The 26,567-nt window shown below is 36.0% G+C and overlaps 2 protein-coding genes across 2 annotated transcripts in view; both read left to right on the forward strand.

Moving 5' to 3' along the window:
• PPP1R21 (protein phosphatase 1 regulatory subunit 21) overlaps positions 1-687 on the forward strand; it is a 144,326-nt gene extending 143,639 nt beyond the window's left edge. Inside the window, exon 22 of the mRNA XM_051975235.1 lies at positions 592-687. Coding sequence (XP_051831195.1) covers positions 592-633 — 42 coding nt within the window. The 3' untranslated portion in view covers positions 634-687. The remainder of the gene's footprint in view (positions 1-591) is intronic.
• On the forward strand, positions 643-26,282 carry STON1 (stonin 1). Its single transcript, XM_051975239.1, has 3 exons — positions 643-2,575; positions 18,833-19,035; positions 20,139-26,282. Exons 1-3 carry the CDS (start codon positions 643-645, stop codon positions 20,211-20,213), a joined length of 2,211 nt encoding a protein of 736 aa, XP_051831199.1. The 3' UTR covers positions 20,214-26,282.
• The last annotated feature ends 285 nt before the right edge of the window (positions 26,283-26,567 follow it).

Here is a 26,567-nt window from a genome sequence, read left to right on the forward strand (position 1 = left end):
TGACAGAAATCTTGCCTTCAGAATACCAACAGTTAACTTAGTATTTTCAGATGCTATAAAAGGATCACACAGAACTAAGAGTCATCTTTGTATTTTGATCTAATTCATGGATCACCATAGCCAAATAATTCATCATTTGATAGCCAAATTGCTGGTGAAGGCTTTTTCTTGAATTGCAGGTATAGTCAGTCCCTGGATCCATACTTGAAGCCATTTTAATTTGTCAGAACTGATCTCAGCTGGCTTCCCACTGGCACATCTGTAAAGGACCCAGGATTATTGCTGTGCCACAATATTTTACCTTTTATTGACAATTATGTTATTCTTAATGAAAAACAAAACAACTAAACCTTGACTTATTTCAGTCTTCATTAGACAAACAATTACATTGCAAGTGCCCTGAGAAAGGGATTGCACTTTGTGATGCAGCTACTAGGCCCGTGTACTTATGATTCTTTCCCACAGAATAGGATGATAAAGCATTGTTAAATTAAATTGAATCAAAAAATGCTGCATGAAAGCAGATAGCATGTAAATCTGGATACATTTTCTATTTGGATGCAAATCTATTAATTCTTTTTCTTTTAACAGATACTTCATGCCTGTTGGTACACCCAGAAGTGCTTTGCTTGATCCTTTAGGATGTATTCTGCAAACCCAGCCAACTGGGTCACATTTGATGATGAGCCGCTTTCTCAGTCCCCTCAAAAATCCAAGAATTTTCCACTGGAGAATAATAGCATCTGTAAACCAAATGGACTTAAGCTGAATCTCCCTGGCCTCAAGGAATCCTATGGCTCTTCCTCTACCAGTGGTACCCCTCTTTCTTCTCCCATTGTGGATTTCTATCTAAGCCCAGGGCCTCCGAGTAACTCTCCCCTTTCCACACCAACCAAAGACTATCCTGGTTTTCCTTGTATTCCCAAACCAGGTGGGATTCATGCACTTTATCCTATTCCTGAATGGCCTTCCAACAGCCCACTTCCAACACCAGAGGCAGAGTCTTCATTATTCCCTTCTAAACCTAACCATCCTGCCCATTCATCCTCACCCAGTGATCATTTGTGTAAGCTTCCAGATGGCAAAACTGACCGTGTGGACGAAAGGAACCCTCATCCTCACCAACCTGAAATCTTAGGTCAACGAGACTTCCCACAGTTTCGGTATTTTCAAGATGACTGTGCATTTTCAAATCCATTTTGGAAAGAAGAGTCTTTAAATAGCATCTCTCCTTTTGCTTTCGATCCGGAGGGGAAAGATCAGAGGTCTAGCAGAAGGGTAGCTCCTCCAGAACAGAAAAGTCTCAATCAGTGTTCATTCAGCTATGTCTGTGAAAGACTAGAAAACTTACAAGCTACGGATAATGCTATAGACTCAATTGGAAGCCTGTCGATGCAGTGTCTGTACACTGGAGACAACAGTCCTTCCTTTGTCCCCCAAGCTTTATTCAGGAGTCAGCAGAAAGTTGGGTGGCCCTTCATGCTTAGAATCCCAGAGAAGAAAAATATGATGTCTTCTAGGCAATGGGGCCCCATATTCCTGAAAGTCTTGCCTGGGGGCATTTTGCAAATGTACTATGAGAAAGGGTTAGAGAAACCATTTAAGGAGCTTCAGCTGGATCCATACTGCAGACTCTCTGAACCCAAAGTTGAGAACTTTAGCATGTCAGGGAAAATCCACACTGTAAAGATTGAGCATGTGACATATACAGAAAAAAGGAAATACCACTCTAAGACAGAAGTAGTTCACGAGCCAGAAGTAGAACAGATGTTAAAGTTGGGGACCACAGACTACCATGATTTCCTTGAATTTTTGACAGTGGTAGATGAGGAACTGATGAAACTCCCTCCTCTTTCTAAACAAAAAAGAAACTATGAAGAACAAGAAATTTCCCTGGAAATTGTGGACAACTTCTGGGGAAAGGTCACTAAAGAAGGAAGGCTAGTTGAAAGTGCTGTAATTACTCACATTTACTGCCTTTGCTTTGTGAATGGAAATGCAGAATGTTTTTTAGCCTTAAACGACCTTGAGCTACAGAAAAAAGATGAACGTTATTTTGAGAGAGATCCAGAAAAAAAGGGAATTGAAATTCTTGAATACCATTTTCACAAGTGTGTGAAAGCACAAGAATTTGAGCAGTTGAGGATCATTAAGTTTTCACCCTTGGACGCTTGTAGATTTGAGCTGATGCGTTTTAAGACATCGTATGATGGGGAGGACCTTCCATTTTCGGTCAAGTCTGCCGTGGTTGTTCAGGGGGCATATGTTGAGCTTCAGGCTTTTGTCAACATGGCCTCATCTGCTCTGACCCCAACCCGTTCTAGTCCTTTGAGATTCTGTGATAATATAATGATACATTTTCCAGTCCCTGCCCAGTGGATCAAAGCGCTTTGGACCATGAATCTCCAGAGACAGAAGTCCCTGAAGGCCAAAATGAATCGCCGGACGTGTCTTGGATCTTTACACGAACCAGAATCAGAGCCTGTCATCCAGGTCACGCTGGGAACAGCAAAATATGAGAGTGCCTATAGGGCGATCGTGTGGAAGATAGACCGTTTGCCAGATAAAAACTCAAGTAAATATTCAATTTTTCCCAAGTTATTTTCCCCCCATTGCAGTGTTACAAATATTTTTATTGTGCTTTTGAGTCTAGCCTCAAACAGCTAATCAATTTTGTCAACTGAAGCTTTGTCTACACAACTAGTACTATTGGTTGAAAGGTGAAAAATGTAGTGGGGTTGGTTTTTCATATGGTATTTTCATGATGCAAAGTGATTTAATGGGATTGATTTTAAACAGACAATTGGGCCATGCTAAGCCAGATCCCTTCAGTCCAGGGTCCTATCCTTGATAGGGGTTTATAGGTTTAAACATTCTAGTTTCCTAGAAATAATAAAATTCTGAGAGTCAGAAGGAACCACAGTGGTCATTTAATCCCATTTATCCCTGAAAAAGCCTTTATGGATCTATAATCTACAAATATCTCTTGACCTTGGGAGGGGCAGGCATTTATTTATATTCTCAATCTATATCAAGCTTTGCATGTAGCAGATTTAGATTTATCACTTGTTATACAGAATAAAATACACTGATATTTTAAAGTGTGCTTAGTTAAGGCCTTTTGCTATTGTTTTAACTTATTTATTTTATCAAATTAACAGATTTTATAGGATATTAGGCTTAGAATAGTTGGTTCTCTGGTCCAGTCAGATTGGAATAAGAATCTCCTCCTACTATATATATATATATCTTAATCTTAATTTAATCTCCTCCCTTCCCCAACATACACACACACACACACACATATACATACACATATACATATACATTCCCATCTACCCACAGACCCACACACATATACAATATATATGTACATATACATTGAATAACATGCCTACATATACTTAGACACACACATATGTACATTTACCCATATATAAACATGCATCTAAAACATTGTTAGTATGGCTGACATGTATTATAGATTTCTCTCTTGATTGAATCTTTAGATTCAATTTAGATTAGACTTTGTCTAAGATCAATGATTACTAGCCGTACTTTTTTTTTCCCTAATAAATTCTTCTCCTAATCCATGTTGTGCAATTTGTGTATATCTCTTCTTTCCTATCCCTGCTAACTCTTCTATTAAAATTTTGCTTCTTAACTTGCCTTACTATGACTTAATCTCCTCCCTTCCCCAACCCTTTGCTTCTTTCTGTCCTTTCTCCCTTATTTCTTTATAGATTTTGGAGGATGCTATACTTTTCATTGTATATATGTGGTATTGCCTATTGAACCCATTCCCGATGTGAGCAGGTTTTCAGAATTAGGAGCCTTCTCCCTGCTCTAATGCCTCTATTCTTTCTCTGCACCCCATTTGTGTAATGTAATTACTATTTTTACCTTTTCTTAGATGGTTTTACTTTTTAGAGTCAGATCAATTTCAACTCTGTCCCAATCTTTCTTTTGAGCTACCCAATTGCTGATATTAATCTTAAACTTATGGTATACATTTCCTTATTTAAAAAAAAAAAAAAAAAAACAATTTGACCAGGAAAACTTCTTTGAAATTGATCTTTGATGTTAAATTTTCTATTGAGTTCTGATTTGGTTGAAAGTCCTGAAAATCTGTAAGTTTGTTGAATGTCCATTTTTTTCTCATTCAATATTATGGATAATTTTGCTGGATATAATTTTTTTGGTCGCAGGTTTAGTTCTTTTGATTGCTGATATATATGATTCTAGGACCTGCAGTCTTTTATTGTGGCTGCTGATGTCTTCCACAATTCTAATGGTAGTTCCAGTGTATTTGAATTGTTTTTTTTTCTTGTTTCTTGCAACATTTTCTCTTTGATCTGGAGTTTTTGAAATTTGGCTATAATATTTCTCTGTAGTTTCCACAAAGGATCTCTTTAAGATGGTAATTGAATGGGTTTTTTCTATTTCTATTTTTCCCTTCTATTCTATTTTTCCAGGACAATTTTCTTGGATTATTTCTTATATTATTGTGTCAAGGTTCTTTTTTTGGTCACAGCTTTCAGATAGTTAATTTTTTTTTTATATTTTCTCTTCTTGATCTGTTCTCCAGATCTGTCATTTTTCTTACGTTTCATATTCTGTTCTATTTTTTCATTCTTGATATTCTATCTTGTTATCTCTTGGTCTCTTATAGCTTCACTGATTTCCCCTTGCCCAATCTAATTTTCAGAAAGTTATTTTCAACTTTAAGACTCTGTATCTCCTTTTGGTTAGTTTTTTCTCTAATAATCTTGTTTTTCTTGGATGATATTTATTTATTAATCATTATTTATTTTACTCATTCATTCACTTTTAATTTATTTATTCATTAATCTATTCATTTATTGTTTATTTTGCTTTTCCTCAATGTCTCTCATCTGGTTTTAAAATTCTTTTTTAAATTCCTCTATAAATTCTCTCTGGGCATGGAGCTATTTCACCTTACTCTTTGAGGTAGAAGATTTTTTTACTTCACTGTCCTCTGAAGATGAATCCTGGTCTTCCCTGTTCCCTAGCAAGTTTCTATGGTTGGGTTTTTTCTTTGCTAATTCATTTTTTTTTAAGTGAAAAGTATCAGTGATGGGACCTCTAATCTTGGGGTGGAGCGGATGGTGCCTCTGGCTTCACCTCAGCTCTCCGCTCTGACTTGGAATCTCAAACCTAGAGCTCCCGCTCCTCTGAGGGCCGCAGGGTCCCTGCCCCACTGCTCCTGCACTCTCCTGGGGTGCTGGTTCCCAGCGGCACAGCTGGGCCTGGCCTTCCTAGGTTCCCCCTGAGGATGATCGCAGCGCATGCATTTATTTCCAAATGGTGTTATTCAGTGAATGATGATTAGACATAATATTATTTAAGATCAATTATAACATATCATGTTCAGATATTAAGCTAAGTAATTATAATCAATTATATTACAGACATAATTAATCAATGATTGTTAGACATATTATTATTATATTACTATTAACCTCAATAGACTATGCATCTCCCCACGCTCAGACCCACTTGGGCTCCATCCTAATCCAGCTAACCCCGGCTCCCCACGTGGCGTTTTGGGGTTACTAGCTTGGGGATGTCTGGACATGGTTATCCCTGGACAACCCCTATTCTGCCTTGTCTTCTTGATTTTTCACCAGCCTTTGTTCACTCTGAGGGGCAGGTTTGTTCTGCTTGTGGGGGAAATCTGGAGAGCTTGAAATTTACTGACCCGCTCTGCCATCTTCCCAGAATCCTCTCACCTTTATGAGCATTTTTGTAGCTTCCCTTACATGCCAATGATTGAAAGGTATTATCTCATAGGTTTTCCCAACAACCCTGGAACGTAGGTACTATTATTGTTCCCATTTTACAGTCCAGAAAGCTATGGCAAGCAGAAGTTAAATGACTTAGCCACCATCCCACAGCTAGTGAATATTGGAGGCTGCATTTGAACTCGGGGCTTCCTGACTATAGACCTCCCACTCTCTTCATCATGCCATCTAGTAGTATCTTCCTCTTCACTCTTGTGAGCTTCTAAGCTTCCAAGTCCGTTAAAATGAGATCCTTTTCAAATTGCTACCTAGCCAGCATCTTGTACTTGTGATGATGATTTTTTTTAGCCCAAGTGTAAAACTACAGTTATTCTTGTTGTGTTTGATTTTATAAGATTTGGCTGAATGTTTTCATCTATGAAGGTGTTTTTGGATCCTGACTCTCCTCTTGTGATGGGCTTTCTCTTGTAGTAGAAAGGGCCCTAGATTTGGTATTTGAAAACCCTGAGTTCAAATCCTACCTCAGACTTATTTGGCTATATAAATCTCAGCAATTCATTTAACTTCTCTGCCTCAGTTTCCTTGTCTATAAAATGGGAGTAGCCTCCACGGTTACTTCCAGATGCAAATTTATTACATTTTTATCTAACATGTTATCTCTCTCAAAATTGTGTTATCTATAAATGTATTGTTTGCCATTTATTCCTTGATCTAAGTCACTGAAAAAAATATTTTCAAAAAGCATTAGGTTCTTAAAGATCTTGGATCTCTTGTACTAGAAACTTATTTCAAGTTGACATTTCAAGTTGCCCCTAAGCAATTGAGTCTATTTGAGATTTTTTGCAGGCCAGTAAGCTTTGGGCCCAAAGCAGAACTAGAATTAGAGTGAGACGAATGAGGTTTTGTCTTGTCTGACACTTTGTGCTGAAATTTAGAGGCCTGTTTTCTCCTCTAGTGGTCTTCCAACTTGATTTCCCTGCTATTTGGCTCTTCCCTAGCCCTGCTTGTTGGTCCCCAACATCTATGGTGTGATTGCTATTCTGGGCCAATTCTTCTACCACTGTCTCAGGTCTCAGTGGCTTTCCTCCTCTCAGGACCTCAGTAGGTCTCCAGTGGAGACTGGAGCATTACAATACATTTTGAGCAGTCTATGAATCTCAGATACTCTCTGTAGAAAGAAAATTCCATTGGCCAGATTCAGCAAAGCTTCCCCCCCACCCTTTTTTTTTTGCTCTGGTTTTTTGTGCTCTGGTTGCTGAGCCCTGTTGACCCTCATTAATCATTCTTTCTTTATAGTCTGTTGCTGATAAAGTAAATTTCCATGGAAAGTCAACCCTATTCCCTAAAATTCTGATATTCAGGCTATTTGTGAACTGATAACAAGAACAAATTGGCTCCTGGTCTTTTCATAACTCCAGTGTGTTGGGATCAATACTTTTGAAGTTTAAAATCTGCCAAAGTTCAGTACATAAGTAGATATATTATTTGTTTTCCTCTTTCATTTGCTTGCTGAGGAAGAAGTAAGTCCATCATCATTTAAAAAAAAAATCTTTTTTTTTTTTTTTTTTTTTTTTTTTTTGAGATTTGAAGACTCTTTTTGTTTTGTTGTTTTTGAGAGTGACAAATATGGTTCTTTTTATTTGGGAAAAATTTTTTTTGGGGGGTTTTAGGGGCTAGATCTATGATTTCATCAGTCAATCAGTAAGGATTTATTAAGCCTCTACAAAGATAGTCTCTGTAACTATGGAGCTCACATGGGGACGACAAGATGAATACCAGTATCTACAAATAAAATAGGTACAGGATAAATTGGAGACGATCAACAGGAAGAAGGCACTAGTGTGAAGGCAGAGGGTGGGATTTTAGTGGGGATTTGGAGGAAGCCAGAGAAGCCAAGAAGCAGAGATTGAAAAGGCCGTGAGCGGGAGATGGAGCTTCTTGTCTGAGGAGTAGAAAGGAAATTCCCTGAAATTTCCTTCTTGGCCTGGAGCCTGAGGAGCTGGTAAGTGTCAGAGCCAATTCAAACCGAATTTTCCTGACTTCAGGACAGTGCCCTATACTCCACCACATAGCCTTCCCTTCTCCTTTCAAGGTTAAAGAAACAGTTCTGATGACAAGATGCACAGGTTCAGACAAAAACAAATGTGTGAATTATGATGTGAACTGTGTTCCTGACAGAGGAGTAAATAAAGAGCATGGTAAGGCAAAATGGGGGGAAGTGTCCCAAGAGCAAATTCCTGGTGTTCAGTCTAGGGATACTGTCAGCCAGCCCTAAGGAACTAAGAGCGTTCATGCTAAGTCAGCCCAATACAGACTAATTTGTTTTCTAAACTCGTGATACAGCCCTGGATCCTCCTTTAAAATTTTTAAATTGTTACACGAATGCGTGTGCTTTTAAAAAATCTAATGCTGTTTACAACACTTGCATTTTCTAGCATTCTTGTTCTCTCGTGTCTGACTCTGTGACCCCATGGACCACGTTGCCCATGGGGGTCTTCTGGGTGAAGATGCTGGAGAAGATCGCCATTTCCTTCTCCAGTGGATTAAGTGACTTGTCCAGGGTCACAAAGCTAGGACTCGTCTGAGGCTAGGTTTGAACTTAGGTCTTCCTGACCCGGGCCCAGTACCCTGTCCACTGAGCCATTTAGCTGCCTCTTTCCCGGCATTAACTGTGATTAAATGATTAGTCATTTACTGATGAACCAGCACGGCAGTAGGTAGTATAGGAGTGGAGTGTATTAGAAGAAAGCAAGAATGGTTTCTTGATCTGTGCATTTAGGATATACATGTATGAGACTGACAAAACATGTATGAGACAGATCAAAGTACTTCTGAAATGAATAGGCAAGAGATAAACAAGGAGAAACTTGAAATTTTTAATGAAATATTTACTGGTTGTTTGGCACAAAGGGAATACACATATGAAATGATATTTTCAAGTAGGCAAATAGAAAATGACTTAGAACTTTGGCCTTTCTGACTCCAGGTATAATATTCAATCCATTGTGATACCTAGATGTCTCTTTTTTCAATCACACATGTCTTTGAAAACCTCAATCACAACTTCTTGGACAAAAGTCATCATTGGTAATGTGTATCATCTGACTGTGTCTCTCCATTGTCATTTCAGGCATCTGCTCTTGGCTTTTGCTGCCATATAGCACCATTGGAAGTATTTTAATGTTAAAACAATGGAGTTTGGGGAAAGTGAACAGCTTGTTTCATTGAAAGCATCGTGCAGTTTCCAAAATTTAATACCATCCAGTTTCCTATTCAGTTCTGGATCCTAGAGTGCTTAAGATGCAGTTAGTAATGGGCTGGGTCAATAGGTTGCCCATCTGAATGGTATTGCATTATCTGGACAATATAAGCTTTTTGTCTACTTTTTTTTTTTTTTTCTGAGAATGGATGCTTAAATCTTCAATAACCATGGTTTCCCTGAAGAGACTTTATAATATTCTAGGGCTTGATTTAATTTGTATAATTCCAATCATAAACAGAAGTATTTTTTCCTACATTTGGACCCTTTTCAACGACACTGGTGAATATATCCTTTCTTTTTCATGCTTTGCTTCTATGTTGATATCAAGGAGGTAGCATGGTAAAGCTAAGTCAGTAAACATTTAATAAGCATTTACAATATACCAGACACTGTGCCAAGTGTTGGAGATACAAAAAAGGGCAAAAGACAATAGATTTTCAATCTATTATAGGAGACAGAATACAAACAACCATATACAAATAAGTCTACTAGACTCCATTCAGACCTCTCTTTCAAGTCTAAATTGATGATCCTCAGCAGACTGTTGAACAGTCTAGTTGTATGTCTTAGAATCTTTTTTTTTTTTGGAGAGACACTTTGTGTTAAGTAACTTGCCCAGGGTCACACAACTAGTGTTAAGTATCTGAGGCTGGACTTGAATGCATGTCCTCTTAACTCCAGGGCTGATGCTGTCTCCTCTTCACCATCTAGATGTCCCTAGAATTATTTTTTCTTTCATAGTATTGCTTGAGAATAGGCTCTAAGTCTGCATTTTGTTCTGTCAAGTCAAATACTTAAAAAAAAATGAATGAGCATTCACGATAGGATCTTATATTTTTTATTCCTCTTAATTGGGTCATTGTGAGGATATAGGAAATAGAAAAACACTTATTTTGCCAAGAAAACTCAAATGAGGTTATGATGAATCAGACATGACTGAAAAAAAGGCTGAGATATAGTCTGCTCTTGAAAATTTTAGACTATTCTTTAATTCTCTAAGAATACTTTCAGTTCACACATAGACCAGCCATTCTCATAAAGAATTATGTAGATGAGAAAATAAGTATATTAATTTTTAATTGCTGATGTCTCCTCAGTTGATCTTTGTTAAAATGTACATCCTTCTGGAAGAGGTAGCATACTAATTTAAATTAATACTATTTTTAAAATTACTAACATCAAAATCTTTTCTGAGAACAGATTTTGATGGGGAACAGAACTGAGCACCTCAGAAAATTTCATGAAATGGGTTTGAGGAAGCAAAAGGAAATTCCTATTTTATCATTTTCTCAAAGGCTTTATAAATAGAGGATTCTGGGAAGCTGGTAGAGTAGGTTGATAAATTTCAAGCTCTCCCAATTTCTTCCACAAAGAGATCAAATTTGCACCTACCAGCAAACATAGACTGGTGAAAAATCCAGAAGACTTGGGGCAGAACAGGGGTCTTTCAGGTATAACCTAAGAAGATCTGAAGCATAATTGGGATTAACCAGTGTGAAGTGCAAACATCTCCTGGCCAACTCCTCAGAAACATCAAGTGGGGAGTTGACTACCTGGGTATGGGGAGCCCTAACAGGAACCACAGAGACTTTCACCTCTTTGACTGGAGTTGGGGTCTGAGTCTGGGGAGACTGAGAGAACCTGGGCTGGTTGGAAACATCAGGCTGTGCTGTGCTGCTGAGATTCAGCCCTGGATGAGAAGGAACCAGCTCCTGGTGAGTGCAGAGGCAGCAGGGTGGGGATGCTACTGGCTGTGGGACTTGCTGGAGAGAAGAGTTCTTGGTTTGGGATTCCTGGTCTGAGGGGAGAGCTGAGGTGAAGCCAGAGGCACCAACCCCCCCATCTCATGATTAGAGATGTTTACACTAATATCTCTTTTTAAAAAATGAACTGGAAAAGAAGAACCCTACCATAGAAACTTACTATAGGAACAGGGAAGATCTGGGTTCATCTTCATAGGAGGACAATTTAGTAAAAAAAAAAAAAAAAAAAAAAAAGCTTCTTCCTCAAAGAGTAATGTGACATGGCTCCCTATCCAGAGAAAACTTATAGAAATATTTTAAAAAGAATTTAGAAATCAAATGAGAGACATTGAGAAAAAATTAAAAAGAAAAAATAATAAAAACCATCCAGAAAAAAAAAAGATTATAAAGAAAAAGTCAATTAACTAGAAAAGGAGGTAGAATCTCAAAAATGAAAATAACTATTTGAAAATTAGAATTGGGCACAGGGAAGCCATTGAAGCTATGAGAGATCAAGAAGTAACAAAACATTATAAAGAATGAGAAAATGAAACAGAATGTGAAACATAAGAAAAACAACAGATTTGGAGAACAGCTCAGAAAGAGAAAATATAAAAATTATTGCACTGCCTGAAATTTGTGACCGAAAAAAAGGACCTTGACATAATAATGCAAGAAATAATCCAAGAAAATTATTCTGGAGCAATAGAACATGAAGAGAAAATAGAAATAGAAAAATCCATTCAATCACAACTTGTGGAAATTACATATGAACACCATTGCCAAACTTCAAAACCCCCAGATCAAAGAGAACATTTTGCAAGAAACAAGAAAAAAACAATTCAAATACACTGGAACTACAATTAGAATTGTACAGGATTTATCAACAGCCACAATAAAAAACCACAGGTCCTGTAATCACATTTGCTGATTGTCAAAGAGAAAAAAATGGACATTCAATGGACTTGCAGATTTTCAGGACTTTCTATCAACAAAGCCAAACTTAATAGAAAATTTAACATATGAGTCAATATCAAAGCTCAATTTCAAGGAACTCAATATGGAAAATTTTTTGTTTTGTTTTGTTTTTTTCCCATGGGAAATATGTAGCATATGTTTAAAATTGACATTAGCAATATGACATCTCAAAGGAAAGATTGGGGTAGAGTTAAAGTAAAAATAGTAATCATGTTATACAAATGAAATGAAGGGGAAGAATAGACACAGAGGCATTAAAGGGGGGAAGAGTGCTTGTAGTTCTGAAAATCTACTCACATTGGGAATGAGTTAAATAGTCAACACTACATATATACTATGAAGAGCATAGTACCCTTCAAAATTTATAAAGAAATAAGAGAGGAGGGATTGGTGGACAGGGAAGCAAAGGGAAGAATACAAAGGAGGAATATATGGGTTGGGGGGGGGGGGGAGGCTAACTAATAGGAGGCCAAGTTAGGAGCAGAATTAAAGCAGAGTCAGCAGAGATAGGAAAGAGATGTGTGTGTATGTGTATATAAATATAACCTTTCTTAACTATAGCCTGCTTGAGTGTGGTGGTGGGGATGAAAAAAGAAAAAGAATGAAATAGAAAAGGTGTGTAGCAGAAAATACAAGAACAATTTATAAGGAAGTAAAGAAAAGATGGACACTCATGAATATAATTTCTTCCATATATATATGGTTCTTTATATATATATATATATATATATATATATATATATATATATATATATATATATATACATATATATACATATATATATATATATACACACACACACACACACTTTATTGAACTGGTATTTGTTGTTATATATTATGAAGCCTCCCCGATGCTCTGCTGGGCGCGATAATGTTCTCTTTTGTTAGGTATTCCTTTTATGTTTTTCTTTTTTCTTATTCTGTTTCTTTAAATAAAACAGGGGGGAAAGGCTTTATAAGTAAAACTTACAATTTTTTCTTTACATTTTATTGACTTATTTCTCTACTAAATTTCTCTCTAGTTTTCTTACTGGCTTTTATTCTGGCTTAATCTATTCTGTTACCCCTGTAATTTAGATTCATTCTCTCTCTCTCTCTCTCTCTCTCTCTCTCTCTCTCTCTCTCTCTCCCCTTCTCTCTCTCTCTCCCCTTCTCTCTCTCTCCTCTTCTCTCTCTCTCTCTTCTCCCCAAACCCCGACCCAGGCAAAGTGTGTTTAGCAACAGTAAGACATTAAAATTGCACGGAACAGGGTTTATCTCTAAGAATTAAAGGAACTCTGAGAGCAGTTATTAATCAGGCCAAAGAGTGCCCCTTAGTGGCCATCACTGGGATAAATAGCAGTTTCTGTTATTTCTCTTTGTGGTATTACTGAGTGGTACTAATTTTTTCAAAAAAGCAGAAAAAGTTGGGAGAACACTTTTCCCAATTAAAAAAATATATAGAAAATTCAAAGGGAGAAATTCTCCTGGATTTTTCTTTCTTTTTTCTTCTAAGTCTTATATCTAAAATAATGTGTTACCAGCTAATCAGGTTAGATCATATGGGCTAAATGCAAAAATAGGGAACATGTCAGAATTATTTTCACAAAATACATTATCATACTAGTAAATCATCATGTATTTATTTGTGTATAAAAATTCTTTGTTTTTTTAAAAAATCATTTTAGTGTGAACAAATTATGTATATATGTGTGTAAACACATGATATATATGTATAAACATTATGATATATGTTTATAAATACATGTGTGTATATATGTATATGTGTACACACACACATACATAGGACAGTATATGACCAAAGGTGATAGAATCAGATTGAACCAGTTTACACAAGTCAGCTATTAAAATTTCAATATATCCCTGATGCCTTTGACAAGCATTACAAATCAGGACTTGACTTTTTGTTTTGTTGATTGTCTAGACTGAAGAAAGTGATGGAGAAAATGTTAACAAGGCAGATTAAATTTAAAGTTTCATGCGTGCATTTCCTTTCCATTCTCCTCTGGCTGCCCAGAACTGGTTTTGAAATATTTACCAACCCACTCCTTAACCTAGGTTTTCTGATATTTAGAACCTCACTTCATTTAACATTGTCCCAGGACATGTTTGGAATATTTCTAGTAATGTAGATCCAAATAAAAACTAATAAATGTAGAACTCTTCTTCCATTTTCTGTAGCTATCGATTGATTTGACCAGGAGTCAGTCCACTGAGGACTCGCAAGAGTTGCTTCAGGTTTAGTTAGGTAACCTCCTTGCTGAGTAATATCATACATAAAGTTTCGATTTGAGTCCTCTTGATTCAGCACTTTCTCCATGAAAGCTCACGACCTCTTGGACTGGGGTATCTGATAGTCTGCTTTTGATCATGGTAGTAGCAATGGATTAGAACTAAATGGCTCTAAAGGCTTAGTTGAGTTTAAGAAAAGTAAGCTTGATCTGGAAGTGTATTTTAATCATCCTTTACCACCTAGAAGGGCCTAGGATTCTTGTCCTTTTCCCCACTTATGGGAGTGATGAAGGTGACTTGTATACAATTGCTTTCATATAAAAGAAGAGAAAAAATCAACATGTGCAAACAATAATTTAGGTAATCAGTAAATATGTATTGAGCTCTTCTTGTAGGCTCTGTGCCTCAGGAAAGGTAAGATCCTGAAGTTGCCTGGATTGGATTGGGAAGAGAGGGTGTAGAATAAGTCATAGCAAGGGGTATGAGTGCCAAAAGAATGGATTAGCCAGATGTCTGATAGATGGAAGAAGGAGGGATCATTGTAGACCAAAATAACCCATAGAAGAACTGAGTTAAAACTAGGCCTGGAAAGATGGGTAGCCTTATTTCTGGGGGTAATTCTAGGCAATTTGAGTAAAGATGGAAAGCTTCAAGGTTTTTTTTTTTTTTAAACTTACTGAACAGATTTCATTGTCTCAAATTTCTAATTTAAGGACTGGATGTAGAAATTTGTATTCTATTATAATTTTACCTTAGTGAAAGTTATGAGAACTCTTGCTCATCTTTTTTTAAACATATGTAAAATAGATTATTGCCCATATGTATAGTTGCAAGAGATTCTGTATAGTCTCTTAGCTGCCACTCTGATAAATTAGAAATTCTCAATAAATTAGATAAATTTTAATTCTGATAAATTAGAAAATAATAAATTCCCTAAAGTGTATGTATGTGTATATATATATATTATATTATATATATATTTGTTTGAATATGTAGACTTATAGTTACAAATATGGTTAAATGTAGGGTAAAGTTCAAAAAACATAAGTATTCTAAGATTTAGATTCTTTTCATGACTCACCTACCAATTCACTGTGTGTCTTTGGAAGGCCATTACCTTTCTGTGCCTCAGTTTGCTGTAAAAATGAGTCAGCCTCTGTTATCCCTAGAATTCTTGTTCTAACATTTTATGATTTGTAGGATATTTGTCAGCAAAACTGGATTAACTAATTATTGGCATAAATTGAATTATTGTGAAATAACCCTGCTGAGAAAATGAGGAAATTTTAAAAGTTCATTAAAATAGTCTTTTTTTTTTTTTTTGGTCCTAGTAGCCAAGTCAATACTTTGGGCATCCTAGTTATCTAGGGGACTTCACAACTAGGCTTTTCACTCGTTATTCTTATGGAGATCATATTCTTTGATTCTGGCCTCCTGGCTGGTCCTCAAACCAAATGCTCTGTCTCCTGTCTCCTGACTCCAGACGGTTTCCTTGGGGATTCCCTCCTTTTTCATCTCCACTTCTAGCTTTCTTTAGATCTCAGCTCAAATCTTGTCTTCTTCAAGAAGCCTTTCCCAATCTCCCTTGGTGCTAGTGAGTTCCCTCTGTATATTATCTATAATTTATATATGCACATATAAACTATAATACCCACACACATATGTATATTATATAATGTATGTGTGTGTGTATACACATACATACACATATGTACAACATGTGGGCAACTATGTATCAAATATTTCAAGATATTAAGAGACAAGGCTCAGCACACAGGCCGACTTGACATAACAACAATCCTTTGTGCTCACCCTTCGGGTGATCTCAGCCACAGCAAAATCCCAGGACCGTTTGACATCAGCAGCAGGTGGTCCTGAGCTTGGACAAGCACCTGCGGCATCCGTGTCCTGGTCCTGAAGCTGTGCTATGAATAAAACTTGTTGTATTGTTAGGGGTCTTTGTCAGGGCTGCAGCTCACCGCGGAGCCATAAGTATACATACTGACACTGCATCAGGTCCCCCCAGTAGGAGCAGGGCTCCAGCATATGTGTCCTTGCTTGCAAGCCGTTTTTCTCCCTGTGAAATTAAACTTCTGTTTTATTCCTGACTCTGCTGAATCTAGCCTGCATTGTTCAGCTCCAGTCACCCACAGGTTAGGGACCTGCTCTGGTCTGGTTGACACTATATGTACTGTATATAACATGTAACCTACACAATTACATATGTGTATATATACATACATGTAATGTATAATATATAAAAAATGAACTTTGCATTTTGTCTCTATTTGATTGTTGAGCTCCTTGAAGGTATGGATTGTTCCTCCCCCGCCTTTTTTTGTATACCCAGTTCTTAGTATAGTGCCTGCCACATAGTAGGTACTTTATTGCTTTTAACTGACTCACTAGAAAGCATTTTGACTAGTTCCTTTCCATTTTCACAGAGGGTAGAAGAAGCAAGGGAGACTTGGGATAGACCAAAGAGTCTTGGAGATAGATAGCTAAAATAATAGAATAAAGTTGTGGAATTTCTTCTCTGGGAGTCTTTTACTCTGTGGAATAACTTTGATTTACTAAATGACTGTAGAAGTTATGATATCCTTACATTTCTTCCAATCTCGCACAGTGCTCTGATCGGTAACAAAATTAACTCACTTTTGTAGAGTTCCCAAAATTACTAAGAACTACTTAGTGCAGAACTAAAGACTTTTAAAGAAGTAGAACTAAAGAACTAAAACTAAAACTACTTAGTGCAGTTTTAGGTTTGAAAGCTATTTTTTAGTATCTTATAATTTCATTAAGACTTTTTAGGATGCCCTGTGTATCACTTCAAGTGCTTGCAAAGTTTTCCCAGTATCTCTATGAAGTAGGCAGTGCAAGTATTATTATTCCTATTTTAAAACTGGAAAAAAATGAGGTTGACAGGTTGTAACTGGTCTAAGGTAGTATTTGAGCGCATCCCTCGTCTGCTGTATGTCCCAGATCTCCAAATCCAGTAGATGAATTGTAAGTATTTGTTGCTTCATAGGTAGGTTGACCCCTTTTATAGCTTCAGAATGTTCTGATTCTCCCTAAAAATAATTGCCTGTATTATTTCAGTTCTGAACTTAAAGGAATAGAAACATAGCCCTACTCACCTTTATGTAGAGTATTCATAGTATTATTAATGTTAATGTTAATAGTATATAAACCACTGGAGAGATATTCATTTACAAAAGAAAGATGCAGGGACACAGGTGTGTGCTTCTGCCTTACTACTATCCTTGGTTACCAGTCTTTGTCTGATTCTGGGGAATAAACCCTACTTGTGGATATAATTGGTTCTGTGAGATCGAGGGCTGTTGCAGAGTTAGGGTCTGTGGGGTTTTATGTTGAAGCAAACAAAAGAAACCAGAGCCTTTTCTCAATATATCCATCTGGGGCGGGACTTCTTAACCTTTTTGTGCCAAATGGATTCCCATTGGTAGTCTGGTGAATTCTATGGACTCTTTTCAGAATGATATTTTTAAATGTACAAAATACAATTGCTAGAAGGAAACTAATTACAGTGAAAGTAAAGATGCAATTTTTTTCCCATCTAAATTCCCACACCTATATAATCCATCCATGGAACTGGCTAAGAAACTGATGGAGGGGGAATAGACAGTCCCTTTCATTGTGCCAATCAGGAATAAGATAGAAAAAATAGGATATTTAATTTGGTAGAACTCTCTTGGTCTCAGGGCCTTCACTCCTGGTTTCATCTGTTCTCCTGGCATTTGTATTTGGGTGTTTCCCTGTTGTCTCTCTGGAGGAAGGGACTCTATATATAACCAGCTGGTGTCAAGGTTGTAAAGAATGACAGGCAATTTGTCATTCAGGAAATAAGCCAGATCTTTTTAGACTTGGTTTAATACCGTAAGTCACATACCCTTTTTACAGCTAGGGCCATCTTTGTCATTTCAGTGAAGCAGGAATTCCATTCTGTCTAGTCTGCTAAAATGCCTTTTCATCCAATATATTACTTTAAGTAAGGCAACATCCGTATTTGATGTGTATAGATGATTTTGCTAATGCAAACCAGAGATCTTTTGCAAAAAGATCAGGTCACTGTTGATGCTGGGTATTCAACATGCTTCTGTCCACACACACACACACACACACACACACACACACTCACACACACACCATACCAGGCTTAAAAAACAAATATTAGGGCAAATACTAAGGTCAAAAACATAATCCTTTACTCCATATATTTGTGAGTTTTGAAAAAAGAAGGGAAGAAACTATGAAGAACATTTTGGGGATAGCATCTAATTTTCTGAAATGCAACAAAATCTTAATCACTTAGACTTCACTGATTCAGTTTTTGTTATTTTAATGAGAATTGGGCTAAAGTTTTTCTCTGCATGGTGTACAGAGAAAAAGTTTGTGGAACAAATTATTGATGGTAGAAACAAGATTATAGAAATATATTTCTTTGAGTAGGAGCTGTTTTGAAGTTACTTAGCACAATGAAATTATGCAAATGGTATTATTTGTTATGAAAGAATCATCAATTTATTAAAACAGACGCAGCAGGACTTCTATTTGGAAACACTTTATTTGCAAGTTACTTAGTTCCTTGATTTTCTAGCAAGTAATCTTGGGGGAAAAAAAAAAAGAAGTATTCTATAATTTATGCTTAACTTGATTGACTTTTTCTCAATTAACGCAAATTAATTTCTGACAATTTGTTCTTATATCAAATTTACACTGGTTTCTCTGTTTCTGAATCTGGCTAGTTACACAAAGGTAAAAATATCTCATGCATTCAAAGGAAAAGAGGCAATTACTCTGACTAATCCTTTACCATTTTATTTCCTAAGGTCCTGATCATCCCCATAGTTTGTCATACAAACTAGAACTTGGATCAGACCAAGAAATACCTTCTGATTGGTATCCATTTGCTACAGTTCAATTTGTCATGCTTAACAATTATGCTTCAAAGACAGAAATGAAGTCTATGGGCATAGAGAGTGATGTCCAGCCCCAGAAACATGTTGTTCAGAAAGCTTGCTATAACTTCCAGGTGAGTTTTAAGCTCTTTTGATCCATCTCAGGGTTATAGGACGTATGAGTTAATTTAATTTTAAATGCTTTGCTTGAATTGCTTAAGTAGTTATATGTTTATATATGTAAGCGTAGATAGTGTTTGAGACAAAGAGTATTGCCATAAATATATGTTTAATATTGAATAAATATTAAATAATGAAGTTTCAAGAAAAAATATATACACTGTAAAAGGAAATAAAATATACGCTTTTTGAAGATATGGATTACTTTTATTTTTGTCTTTGTATACCATAGTAGTAGCCACTATATTTGTATATAGTAAGTGCTTAATAAATGTTGAATGAATGAATACAATATTATGTTAAGATATTATTTAGTCTAGTTGAAGGAAGTAAATGTGTACCAGTATTCAAGTATCTTCCATGTACTTCCTTGTACTCCTCTTGCCACCCCCTCTTCACCTACTCTTAACTATATATTCCTAAACTTTGTCTTCCTCCAGTTATTCAACAAATCTAGGTAAATAATTATGTAGATAACTTCCTTATCATGTTACCCTGAAATTTGTATTAATGTTTCATATACTGTTTTGTTCATATCTCTGCACATTTCCCATTTTCCAATAATTATTTTTAAAATTTTATATCTTTTTCTTTTATTTAGCCATCATTTCTAAACATGTGCTTTCCAATAATATTTTAAAATTCATTTAAATATCAGATTTAGTTCTGCTATTTTTTTTTTATCACTTTGGGGTCCATAATACAAATTAGTGTGATCAGATTACATGTCATTAATTTTGTTCCACGGTAGCATAAATTATCACTGTAGCTACACGGATAAATCTCTTATCAACATTTAAATATATATACACTTTAGTGAAACATTGTATTTATGGGTTAACTGTGAAGGGTAAGGTCCTTTCCCTAACTGTTATGTCCTAGAAGCTTGTCTGTGCTTAGTATCTATAAGAACACACTATGGCTTGCATACATCTTTAAAAAAAGTAGTGGATGCTTAAGTTACCTATAAAATACACCCACGTCTAACATGTAGCCAAAGATTAGATGTTGTAACTGTGTTTCATTAATACATCCCATGTTTTATTTTGTACCACAGGTTGAAATAGAAAAGAAATGGATTAGAATTGATGGAGAAGACCCAGATAAAGCTGGAGACTGCATAACTCAGTAGAAGAAACAAGACCTGACAATGAAGAAGAATGATCCCTTCTTTAGATGTGTACTTCAGAGAAAATAACAATAATAACAAGTTACAACAAATGACTTACCATTGGATAGGAATAGCTATTGAACTTTTTCTTTTATTATTAAAAGGAACTCTCAGATGAGGAAATTCTCTTACCCAATGCAGGTATCCAGCTACAGTTATCTAGTAGGTTGAAAAAGTTCCACTGTGAACATTTGTGTTTTTCAGAATATAGCAAAGACCAATAGCCATGTTTTGTGTTTGGAGAAACCTCACAAACATCTGAAATCCATCAGAGACTCAATGATACCTTCAAGAGAGTCATATCCTCTGTGATTGCTTCTAAAATTAATCTCCTTTGTACAAGGCTTTGGCTTCTCCTTGAGACTTCACAGTATTGGTCAAGGAAATTCATATGATTTTTAGTAGCTAGATGATCCAAAGGAGTATTCCTCCAGGGAATTTGCTGTCTGACTGCTTTGGGACAACTATCCCAAAATATTGCTTTTCCTCCTTTAGCCTGTTGATACTCTCTTTTCCTATTGGTACTCTTATTAGAGAATGGGGAGATTAAATGCAAATCAATCAATTTAACTTCTTGCAAATGGCGTTAGAAAAGGGCTTTGAGTGAGAGAACATAGAAACTATAATGCAAAATAGAGGTTAGGGCTATATACTGGGTTATAATATCAACTCTGTTACTTGCTAGTCTTATGACTTTGGGAGTCTTATGACTTGGAGTCTCAATTTTCATTTCTTAAATTGGGAATAATACTATCTAGACTTTCTACCACATAGGGAATGATTTCTCATCTGTTCCAAAACCTTATTTTATAGATAAGAAAGTAAAGTCCAAACAAATGGTAGAGCTGGTATTTGAATTCAGGTCCTCTGCTTCTATGTCTTCTGTAGGCTAATGCTTGGAAAGCACTTTAGCAAAGTATGGCAGGATTATGGATTTAAATGACCAATGTCTTTCCTGAATGGTCTTTAGGAGAATGGAGAACTGAGAATTGACTGTATTTAGAAAATATTTTACATAATTTCTAATGATTATATCTTTATATTCTTTACCCACTTCAGAACTTATATGGTTTTTGATTTGTACTGCGAATGTATATGAAATACCTAAGAAAAGTCATCCATGTGGAGAAACATTTTATACTGGCAAGTCAGTAAGATAAATGAATGACCTTTTCCTTGAGAGGATATTCCTTTTAATATGGAACCTAATGTTGTGTCCATTGTACTTCTCAGCTCTGACAACTCTGCAGTCTTATTTTGGACAGTAGTTAAAACAGGCAAGGGATTTCAAATGATTATTTAAAAAAAAAATACATGAGTTCTTCTGAATTATTCTTCTGAAGTTGAAATACTAAGAATATGGAAAAATTATTAGCCTAAATTATTTTTTTAAAACCCTGAGATAAACCTCAAGTGAAGAAAAATCCAACTCAAATAGCTAAATATATATATATATATATATATATATATTTTCTCCCTTGGGGAAGTTAAACATAAGGGAAATAGAAAGGAAATTACAAGATTATTCTGAACTGGATACATAAGATATAAAGTATTACATTCAATAATTCTAACACACTAGAAAATGATTATAATCATTGAACATCTATTGAAAATCCCACAGTATTAGCAGATTTTATTCTGCTTCTGATTTTATCCCCCCACATTTTCCAAGTGTAACTAGTCTTGCATTTCTGCATAAATATCCTGAAAAGAAAGTCTCTCAGGGAGACTATCCTTCACTTACAGTTCAGTTTTAAATATTATTAAAAGCTATTTGTCATTATCTGCTAAAGTCACCTATTGAAGCAATAAGTAGTCTAACATTTTCTTAGACATTTATCTGTTTGACTTAAACTTACTTCTGTAGATTTTATTTAATATGTATAGCATCCATTTTAATCTATTTGTTCAATAAAACAGATTTTTTTCTTTTTCTATTTCTTGGTGGTCTGCATAAGTAAGCAGTTTTTATTGCTTTTTATTGTAAAGATAAAGTAATATAAAATAGTTAAATGTTTAACAGCATTTGTATTAGTATTTTTAAAACTGTTATTGATTTGAGAATTTTTTGTGATTTCGTGACCTCATCTATATAAGTACTTCCCTCCATTGGTGCCCATCTAAATCTATTTGTACTCTCTCATGCCCAGGAGTTCTTATCCATGCCTTTCTATACACATCCTTTACAGTCACTACTCTCAACAGGCAGGAGGCTTTCTTCTGACTCAATGGATTCAAGTATTAATGTTTTAAAATCATGTTGGATTAAGTGAAGAGTGAATTGTTTATGTGTTTACAACTTCCTTTTATTAATCTTCCCTCCTTCAATTCTCTTCCTAATTTCTCCTTTGGCCATTTATTTTTCATCTGCTGTGCTTTGGTTAACTTGGTGGATCTATTTAGCATGAAACAATAAAAAAGTGGGCTCCATCCTCCCACTGTCAGATAATTCTAAGGAATTAAGTTGGAATCTTTTTACCATTTCTTTTTAAGCCTGTTTTATGCCCACAAAGAACTTAGATCTTGATTCAAATGGGTTTAATGAATATTTAAACTTGGAAATAAATTCAGCTAATGACTCAATTAATTGCCCCTCCCTGCTTCACAAGTTGGCAATTATCTTTGGGCATCCCACTGTCAGAGTTCTTTCCTCACAATGACAGCCTTTTTCTTCGGAAAATCTTGAGATTCAGTGTGCAGAATAAAACAAAAAGGGACGCTAAAATCCAGCCTGAGAGTCTGTGGGAAGGCAAAGGTTGATGGCATTAACAGCGGTATGCTGTGGCATAATTGTTAATTTACACATTTACGAGGATTCTTAAATATTCATTACTTAGTGTTAAATTAACATTCTGTGGTAGGGAATGGTCTTCTTAGTAAAATTCTTCTGACCTTTGAAATGACAGGAGGTCAGATGTGACAAAGGAACTCAAGCAAGAAGCCAGGAAGAGTCAATTAGATTTACAAATTAAAAGTAAAATGTTATCTCCTAGGGACCGGTAGGTAAGAGATAATTGCAAAGAAACCTGAATGAGGGGAGTTGTGGTACTGTCAGATTTTTGAATTCTGCTTTTCCCTCAGGTCTGATCTAAATAAATGTTCCCACAATCTGTGAACTGGGCTGTCTGGGATAGCACCTATTAGAATATTCTAAGTATTAGAATTAAAAGTTAATTCAGTTCTCAAAATGACCATACTGAACAGTTGACTAGATTGCAAATGGCTGCTCCGGGTTCCATGTTTTAATACAAATCATGATTCTTTTAACTGTTGTCTGTAGCCTGCTGAGATATTGGGTAGCATTTCCTTGAAGCAGCTGGGAAATGGGAGCCATTTGTTATCCAAGTGCAAGGTATGTGGGTACTTGGCAATAAGTCCCACTGAGAATTCTGCCTTGGATTGGGGTAGTAATTCTCTTCAGGATGTATCACACAGATTGCAGTAACAGGAAGCTACTGCTGATTTTGAAACTGGTCACTTGTTTGTGTATAAGCAGTTTCATATACAACATGATCCCTTTTGATATTGAGCAACACTATGTCCTAATCTTTGTGTATGAAGCTTTGTTATTTTCTAGGGGTTCAGTCGGTGTAATCAGATTTTATTTAATGTTTGTTGTTCCTTTGAGAGTGGGTTCAGGAAGTGGCGAAATACCAAAAGGAAGGAAGAGAGAGACAAAGAGACAGGGAGAGAAAGTGAGAAAGAGAGAGAGAAAAAGAGAATGAGAAAGAGAAGGACAGAAAAAGAGAGAGAGAGGCAGAGACAGACAGATAGATAAAGACACCGAGACAGAGAAACAGAGAGGAAGAGAGAGAGCATTCTCCAGTGTGGTAACTATACAAAAGGCACTCAGTCTTGAGCTGCTAGAAAGAGGAGTAAATCAAATTAACCTCATAAATGAATAGATTGCTTGATGACAATGAGCCTGAAAATAGTCAAGCTGATTGATTGTAAAAATCTGAATTTAGTTTAGTGACTTTAGAATTTTCCCTCTTTGTGTAAGACTGAAACTTTTCACCCTTGAAAAAGAAATATGGCATAGTGGTTTTCATTTTGTTTTCTTTTAAAGCTCATGTTGATATAATAAAAATGTTCAATCATTCTCTCCCTTCCTCATTCTTACTGAATTAATGTGTTTTTTTTTTTCTCTGAAGGTTTTTAGTCTGTTTCTCTACAATTTGGTTCATTTGGACATGAGACGGAAACATTTAACTCTCTGATGCATACATAGACCTAGTATTTCTGGATCTCTATTTCCTGGGATGGCTGTGTAGATGTGTTCAAAATGTCTGGCTATCTCAGATATAAATATAAATATGTATATTTATATATATAACCTTGGTGACATTGTAGGTATAGTGTTATAGTTCTTAGCAGTAACACTATGGTTAGAGAATCCTTAAGATAGCAAAATAAAAATTGGTTAAATTAATTAAAATGAACAAATAGTTATCCTAGGATATTCAGTGGACCCTGAAAAGGAAAGGTGGCTTAGAGTCCTGGAGAGAGTGGAGTTGAGGTCCATTAGGATCACAAGATTTAGAAGTAGCAGCTTAATAAGATGAAGTACAACTTTCTCATTTTACAGATGCGGAACCTGAGTTCGGAGGAAAAGTCATCTGTTCAAGGTCACAAATCTAGTGTGCTAACTTGCTGATATTGAGCAGATGGTTTAGGCACATGAACATGCATGAAAAAGCCAAAACACAAGTTTAGTTCTCTACTCCTTTCCTCACTTCCTTACATTTCCTTGCTTACTTAGATTATATGATTTATATAATTGAACACTAACTTTAATTATGACTAGTATTTGCCCCAAACTGATTGCTCCAGATATCTTAACTCAATTTAGATGAGCTGACCAATTATACAAACAGTGCCAATTTTCTTTTGCAAAAAAATTGTTTTGCAAAATTTTTTTTTCCTGGTCAACAGCTATAATCAGCCTGGTAACCAAAATTAAAACAGTTGAGTTGTTTATGCATAATTTATACACAATAGTGATTAAGGAATGTGCTTTGCTCAGAATATCATTTTATACTCTGCTAAGTAAATATAATCCAGATCAAGTTTCTGTTCTGTTAATCAACCCTCTGGGGCTACTTCCCTAACTTTCACTCAAAGGTCTGGTCTCCATAAAGGAAGCCTCTCTTTTTAGAGTTCTAGGGCTAATCCCGAGGACCTGGGGTTTTCTTGATAGTCACTCATTGATGTGCTTTGGCTTTGACTATCAGCCAGTTGCCTTAATTAGTTTTAGGAAAGATATTTAAAGAATAAGTGGTTCAAAACATTTCCCCCCAAATCTAGGGTATATTTTCCCCTTGCATACACAAAGTCCCTAGGTGGGACAGCTCAAATTTACAGTACAATGTTAATGAGTACGAAGGTAGAGAAGTTGTTTGGCCAAAGTGTGAATTCCTAGTTTGCTGGTTACTTTATTGGACCTTCATGAAGTTTCCCTTAGGCAGAACTCTCTGAAAGGGAGGAAGGTCACAAGCACTTATTAATTGCTTAACAAATAATATCTCATTTGAAACACAACAATTCTAGGTAGTGGGTGCTACTATGATCTCTAAAGTGACTTGGCCAGGATCACACAGCTAAATAAGCATACGAGGTGGGATTTGAACTGCTGTTTTCAGGTAACTGTGTCTATGGCCATCAGCAAGCACTAATGCTACTATCTCCAGTTACAGGGGCTTAACGGGGTGGGGGAGATTGGCTGCAGCTCCTCCACCATTAGACTGACTAGCCCCTGCAATGCACAATTCTAAACTGTCTTACTGCTTTATCCATAGACCCAGACTTGTGGCTGATTCTTCTGCCCAATCATTAGCTATTTCCTGTGCAATGTCATCTGGGAGTAAAACATTGTATTCCTTTTTTGATTAATTGGCTTAATAGGACTGTCTGGGCCTTCTGTGATTACATTAAGTAGGGACGCTTGGAAATACTGTGATAGTCATAACAAAATATTTTATGAATCACATATTGGCTTAAAAAAAATTAAAGATGTATTTCAAAGAACCATTCTGTGTGATATGTATTTTTTCCAAGGTGATTGCAGTGGCCATTATTTTTGGTATGGAATCAATTTCAATAAACAATTGAATAAGTCAGATGCACACGTACTGTAAGAGTCAGCTAGTATGGCATCATAAAATGCATTGGGAAAATAAAAATATGCCAAACTGCAACTAATAATGACATAGGCACCTAAGAGCATAGATTTAGAGCAAGAAGGGCATCTCAGAGGCCATCTTAAAAACTTCATTCGTAGCACAGAGAAGCAAAGTAATTTGCCCAAGATCA

This window comes from Antechinus flavipes, chromosome 2 (assembly GCF_016432865.1).
Source record: "Antechinus flavipes isolate AdamAnt ecotype Samford, QLD, Australia chromosome 2, AdamAnt_v2, whole genome shotgun sequence".
Taxonomy (NCBI): Eukaryota; Metazoa; Chordata; class Mammalia; order Dasyuromorphia; family Dasyuridae; genus Antechinus; species Antechinus flavipes.

Excerpts from the sequence above, each read along its gene's own strand:
- STON1 (XM_051975239.1), top strand. The coding sequence starts at position 643 with ATGTATTCTGCAAACCCAGCCAACTGGGTCACATTTGATGATGAGCCG. Across the intron at positions 2,576-18,832 it reads TTTGCCAGATAAAAACTCAA|GTCCTGATCATCCCCATAGT; the intron begins GTAAATATTCAA and ends TTATTTCCTAAG. Across the intron at positions 19,036-20,138 it reads AAGCTTGCTATAACTTCCAG|GTTGAAATAGAAAAGAAATG; the intron begins GTGAGTTTTAAG and ends TTTGTACCACAG.